The sequence below is a fragment of the Leucoraja erinacea genome, chromosome 11 (assembly GCF_028641065.1).
Source record: "Leucoraja erinacea ecotype New England chromosome 11, Leri_hhj_1, whole genome shotgun sequence".
In the NCBI taxonomy this organism is placed as follows: Eukaryota; Metazoa; Chordata; class Chondrichthyes; order Rajiformes; family Rajidae; genus Leucoraja; species Leucoraja erinaceus.
Genome location: NC_073387.1, coordinates 6,775,212 through 6,782,262, shown reverse-complemented (window position 1 = coordinate 6,782,262; position 7,051 = coordinate 6,775,212). Strand labels below are relative to the sequence as shown.

At 40.9% G+C, this 7,051-nt stretch overlaps 1 protein-coding gene across 1 annotated transcript in view; it reads right to left on the bottom strand.

Moving 5' to 3' along the window:
- Window positions 1-5,284: 5,284 nt before the first annotated feature.
- LOC129701429 (clathrin interactor 1-like) overlaps window positions 5,285-7,051 on the bottom strand; it is a 157,996-nt gene continuing 156,229 nt past the window's right edge. Inside the window, 2 exon segments of the mRNA XM_055642602.1 lie at window positions 5,285-6,622; window positions 6,624-6,897. Of these exon segments, the coding sequence (XP_055498577.1) occupies window positions 6,523-6,622; window positions 6,624-6,897 (374 nt within the window). The 3' untranslated portion in view covers window positions 5,285-6,522.

Here is a 7,051-nt window from a genome sequence, read left to right as displayed (position 1 = left end):
TACAACAATGACAGATTTCTCCAACATCCAACTCTGACTGACCTGGAGACCTAATGTGTTGTCTCTTAGATTTCAGCAGTGATTTGTGAAATTTAGACCATGCATAGACCATGAAAAACTGGGCAATAAAAAGCCTGAGTGGGGGGGGGAGCTGTAATGTCCGAGATCGGGCGGCACAGTGGTGCAACGGGTTAAGCTGCTGCCTCACAGCCAGATACCTGGGTTCTATCCTGACCTCGGGTGTTGTCTGGGTGGAGTTTGCACGCTCTCCCTGTGAGTGTGGGTTTCCTCCGGGCGCTGCGCTTTCCTCCCACATGCCAAAGACGTTTGGGCTTGTAGGTTAATTGGCCCTCTGTGAATTGCCCTAGTGTGTAGGGAGTGGATGGGGAAAGTGGGATAAAATAGAACTAGTGTGAACAAATGGTCGATGGTCAGTATCTACTCAGTGGGCCGAAGGGCCCTTTTCCCTGCTTGCCGATTTCAGAGTGGCACACTGGCGTAGCGGTAGAGTTGCTGCCTTACAGCACCAGAGATCCAGGTTTGATCCTGACTACTTGCGCTTGTCTGTATGGAGATTGTGCGTTCATCCAGCGACCCACGTGGGGTATCTCCGGGAACTTCGGTTTCCTCCCACACTCCTAAGACGTACAGGTTTGTAGGTTTATTGGCTGGGTGTAAATGTAAATTGTCCCTAGTGTGTGTAGGGTAGTGTTACTTTGTGAGGAGTGCTGGTCGGCATGGACCTGGTGCGCCCCAGGGCCTGTTTCAATGCTGTATCTCTAAACTAAACTACTGCAGTTTTGATCGGCACTCTATTCGTGGTTGGGGATTGCAAAGCCTTGTCAGACTGAGTCAGTAAACGAACCAGAAACTATTCACCTTTCCCTTCACACTGTTAATTCACCATTTCAGTTCAGCTGGAAGTGACAAGTTACACAGCAACTCCAATCCCTGTAATGGCTAACAAAGATATTTTTCCTATAGGCACTAAATTATTAATGAACTCGTTTCTCTGAGCAGGTGCATGCTCATTAGATTGCCAGCTGCAAGGATGCCAGATGGTAACTAACCATTCAGCTTCTAACTACATATTTGCAATTATACCAGTACCCTACCCATTATGGCATTCAATTTAAAAGCTAGTTAAACACAGAGCTTTGTGCAGTAGGGCAGGGACTTTATAAAACCGCATTTGTAGTGACTGTGGTCCATATGCACTTCTAATAGTAAAATGGGATAATGTTTTTGCAGTATTGCATGAGACTAAAGTGTTGACTGTCATTTTCATTTCACAAGTGATCAGAAATAAGATGTGGGGGAAAAAAATATAGAAAAAAATCACTCAAGTCAGTCCTTAAAATTAACTGGTGGGACATAAATATGGCAATGATTCTAGACTGGAAAGAGAACTGCACATAAAGTAAAGACAGGTCTTTGTTACATCTCTGGGTCTAGAATTTTACGCTGGTTTATGAAGAACATATGCTGATTCATATAACCATATAACAATTACAGCACGGAAACAGGCCATCTCGGCCCTACAAGTCCATGCCGAACAAATTTTTTTCCCCTTAGTCCCACCTGCCTGCACTCGTACCATAACCCTCCATTCCCTTCTCATCCATATGCCTATCCAATTTATTTTTAAATGATACCAATGAACCTGCCTCCACCACTTCCACTGGGAGCTCATTCCACACCGCCACCACTCTCTGCGTAAAGAAGTTCCCCCTCATATTACCCCTAAACTTCTGTCCCTTAATTCTGAAGTCATGTCCTCTTGTTTGACAATGAATAGGGTTTAATAAAAGATCAGCAGTTTGTTATTTTTCCAAAGTGAAAAGGTCAACATATATTTGGTGCAACATCAACAATTGAAAGCATTGGTGATTAGAATGGTATTGCCAAAGATTGTCTATTCATTTCCCCCCCACAGATGATCAGTGTTTTTGGATCGTGACCAGTCTGCAAGGCTGAGTTCCTCCGGTAATTTGCTTTTTGCTCAAGATTCCAGCATATGCAATCTCTTGTGACTCCCAGAGATTAATGTTAGTGTCGGGAGCAAGAGACACACAGACATCAACATTTATTTTTCTTAAGAACATGTGAGGGATTACCCAAAATTATTCTAGATTTGAATACAGCTTGAGGCAGGAGTAGCGAATTTTGTAGAATGCCAATTTTAAACAGAATGTCTCTCGTATGTACTTTTGATTTTCCATCACTTTGCTTGTAAAGATGACATCTGGATTATATTAGAGATGCAGAGAATTCTTCATGGTTAATGGGAATACATTAAAGAGAGAATGCGTTTTGTATAATCAAACTTACAATAGGCTTGCTCTTGGGATTAGGCACAAATGTTTGTTCAATTACAATTAAATAAAAACAAGTGATGGAAAAATACCATTACATTTTAAAAGCCACTATAAACTACTGAAATCATTAAAACATCGTACCTTTCATTTTAAAAATCTGTTATGTCATTTATTTTAAATATCAAAATTTAAAGGGAGGAATGCAAATTAATGGCGAGAACCAAAGTGGGTAACTATCTGTATGCATTGAGGAAAAGTGCAACAAAGCCACCACCCAAAATAATAAGTGTAGGAAGGAGCGGCAGATGCTGGTTTACACCGAAGACCAGAATAATAAGAAATAACAATACTGTTCCAGTTGTTGTTATGACCCTTTGTGAAACAAATCTTGTACCGTGCAGTGCCAGAATCAAACAGCACAGATAAATACAAAACCTCACACTCTATCTGCCATTCCTCGGCCCAATTATCCAGCTGTAATTTTTGATAACCTTTTTCACTGTCTACAATACCACCCATTTTAACGTCACCTGCAAACTGACCATGCCCAATATAATCTCAACAAAATCATTGATGTGGATGGCAAACAACAATGGGCCCAGCACCTTCCCGAGGCATACCACTAGTCGTGGGGCTCCAGTCTTAAAAATAACTTTCCACCGTCATGCCAATTAGGTATCCAATTATGTGTAGGAAGGAGCTGCAGATGCTAGTTTAGATTGAAGATAGACACAAAAAATCTGGAGTAACTCAGCGGGCCAGACAGCATCTCTGGAGTAAAGGGATAGGTGCCATTTCGGGTCGAGACCCTTCTTCAGACTGTCATGGAAAAGGGAAACAAGAGATATAGACGGTGATATAGAGAGATATAGAACAAATGAATGAAAGATGTGCGAAAAAAATAACACTGATAAAGGAGACAGGCCATTGTTAGATGTGGCCCAGTTGACAATGAAACCGAGTTACATACAATGAGACTCAACAAGACGACTTTGAAGCTAGTACAATGACTTGGGTGGGGGAAGGACAGTGAGAGAGTGTTGCAAGGGTTACTTGAATTTAGAGAAACCAACATTGCGTTTGGCCTCACTCTAACAATGAAGGAGGCCTAGGACAGAAAGGTCAGTGTAGGAATGGTAAGGGGATTTAAAGTGTTTGGCAACGAGGAGTTCAGGTAGGCCCAGGCAGACGGAGCGAAGGTGTTCAGCGAAAGATTCGCTCAGTCTACGTTTCGTCTCTCTGATGTACACCTGTCGTCCACACTTTCCCATTCCCACAGAAACTTTTCTGCCCTGGGCCTCCTCCATTGTCAGAATGAGGCCATATGCAAACTGGAGGAACAGCACCTCATATTTTGCTTGGGCAGCTTACAACCCAACAGTATGAATCTTGATTTCTCCAACTTCAAGAAATATTCATTGAGGATCTTGCCCACTTTAGTTTAATTCAGTTGAAAGATACAATGTGGAACAGTTGGTCCATCGAATCAGACCAGCAATTCCCATACACTTGCATTATCCTGCACACACATTTTTAAACCAATTTTTACCAAAACCCATTTAACCTACAAACCACGCGGTCATGGGGAGAACGTACAAATTCCGTAAAGACAGCACCGTAGTCAAGATCGAACCCGGGTCTCTGGCGCTGTAAGGCATCAACTCTACTGTTGTGCCACCCTCCATCCTGCAGCTCCATACATAGATGACCACTTTGGTCTTTGAGGAGCCCCTATTCTCTCCCCAGTCATTCTTAATGACATAAAATCTCTATCAATTTTCCATAATCTTTTGTCATAGTTATATCATACACCTTTTTTGCACTTGTGATTACCTCGAGTATCCTCCTGCACCCTCTCTACCCCAAGGACTCACTTGTTCCCAGCTGTTTGGGCCTGACCCATGCCTCCTTTCCCCCCCGCACCAGATCCTCAATACCAAATGATCCAGAGTCCCCTACTCCAGCTGCCCATCCCCTTCACACCAATACAAACAAATCTTGAACTCACACTATCTCACTTTTAAACACCTCCTACTGTTTGCATTGCCCTTATTCAGAACTTTAACTTGTGGACTAGTTCCATAGTTATTTTGCAACTAATAGAACAAAGAATACAGCACAGGAATGGGCCCCGCATGCCACAATGTCCATGCTGAACATGATGCCAAATTAAACTAATCTCTGCCTGTACGTGATCACTGTCCCTCCATATCCATGTGCCCATCGACAAGTCTCTTAAATGTCATATCTGCCTCCACCATCACTCCTGGCAGCACATTCCACAATCAGTGCAACAAAACGGACCCTACTCTTCTTTACACATGGCCCCTTAAAGCTATGCCCTCTCGTCTACATTTCCACCCTGTGAAATTGGTTCTGACTACCCTAACAAAACCCTCCTATTTCCACATACTGTGCCTGACAAACATAACTTTGAATTAGTATCAAAGTAACCACATTATATAATGACACACCTCAATCAACATGAAAGGTAGCCTTTCAGAGGTAGTTACAAGGAAATCATTTAACTACAAGAAGAAGAAGAAATTACTGACAGCTTTAAAGTTGCTGAAGCATTCATTGATTATTTTGATTTAACTAGACATGAAAGCTTTTATTCTTTTATCCCAATTCAAATACATTGAAATGCTGAATGATTTAAAAAGTGGAGTGTGCTAATTACACCCTCTCATTTCTTATTTAGGAAACAAATCACTTTTCATTATAGTAAACTTGATGTGCATTAATTTATGCCTAATTATAAATGTTGTAGATGGGAGAATTGGCAAGGTTTAGACTAGGTCAAGGCATCTTCCCTCTTTAAATTTTGAGTGCCGAATCCCTTTTGTTGGAAAAAGGGACAAATGCAAAAGGTCATTAAGGCTATATGAATTATTCATTGAAGATTACTCTCACAATGATTTTTTTCCTCAATGTCTCAATACAAAGTCAGAGAAAGGGCGTAAAAGATTTTAAGTACAGGTTTTAATTAATAGTTTGTCATAATACATGAATGGTCATGAGTACAATTGAAACATTTTTTCTCCTCTGACTCGTTGGGAAGCAACCACATCACTGGCAATGAGTGCCTCTTCTCTGTGAAGTTCATATCCGACAAACAGATAACATTGTTTTGCATTGTGAAATACCAGTCGTCATTCAGCAGTGATCAAGAACAGAATTATTCGCAAACCAGAGAGAGAGAGCGAGAGAGAGAGAAAAAGGAAAATGATAGTGTACACATTTTTGGATGAAATGCAAAACACTTTTCCCCTTATGTCACTTTGGAAGAAAGGGCAGGCTTAGCAGAGAGGAATGTCTTGGGTATTGCGCATCTGGCTTGTTTATGTGGCTGAGGGGATAAAAAAAGTTTCTGGGTGCAGGTGTGCTCGTAAAAAACTAGAACAATAACTTGACCATGATCTGTGCTTAAGTCAATGACTTGACTTGCCCTTCTTCTATCCTAAATCATTAAGCTGCATTTCATCACCATTAAAGAAAGGGGAAAAACAAACTAAATTAAAAGCTGCAACTACCACCATTTATTAATTATTAATAAAGACATTTGCATGATAGAAAGGATTTAATTTCATTCATTAAGACTGGAACATATCACCAAACTATTTACATTCCAGTAATCAGGTTTATTATTTTTGGTACCTTAGGTAGACCTTTTTATTTTTAATAGGTTTGCATTCATTTGTTACATAAAAGGATATATACACATATTGATTATCAAGCTGCTAGAGAATGATTGTGTCCAGATAAAGAGGTAAAGAACAACAAAACTTAATGATTCTAGTCTGGAATTTAATGATTTTGGTGGGAATCCGACTCAAAGGCCATTCAGTTAGGTACAAAATTTGTTGATATGAACTGCTTTTCCTAATCCATGTCTGGCCTTTGATTTCAATAAAGTTAAAATTGAACAAGATTTAAAAAAAGGCTTTCAAGGTGTATCTCGCAAACAAGATGCCAATGAAAGGGACTTTACTTCAAGAACCTCTGTTAAGAACAGACATACACATTTCATAGCACAGATCTTGCCAACTGGATTTCTCCCAATACAAAATATGCCATATTCTTCACAAAACTTGTTCTTTACAGCTATAAAAATTTAAGACAGCCTATCTTCATGTATTTCAAGTACTATTTTGTGCAGCCTTCACACCTTCATCTAGATAATGGAGTCTTTCCAGCTTTCTCATTTGCTAAAGTTGGCAAAATTGGCAAAGGCATCTTGCTTGGATTGCACCATTGCGGGCTGCATACTGGCACTGATACCCATGGCAGGAACACCCACCCATGCCCATGGAACCTGTCAAGGTCATGCCAGCAGGAGCCATTCCCATGTTCATCCCCATCATTCCTTGGTTCATCACATTGCCCTGAGGAACACCCATAGGATTCATCCCAACAGCACCAGTCCCCATCACGTTTTGCATTCCCATCCCCACAGGCACGTTGTTTGCCGTCAAATGAGATGCTCCTGGAGGTCGTGGAGGCATCACACTGGTTGGTGAGCTAATGGATATGGTGGAAAAGTTCTGGGTCACAAGGTTCACAGGTGGCTGTGCGCCTGAAAATCAAAAAAAGACCAGGTTAGATTTTTAAATTTTAAAAGCATGTGTTTCCTCCTAATGCAGTCAATTAATGATATGATGCAAACATATGGACAGAAAGACTGGAGGTTGAACCTATTCTAAATGGATCAGCCCAGCTCATTAACTGTG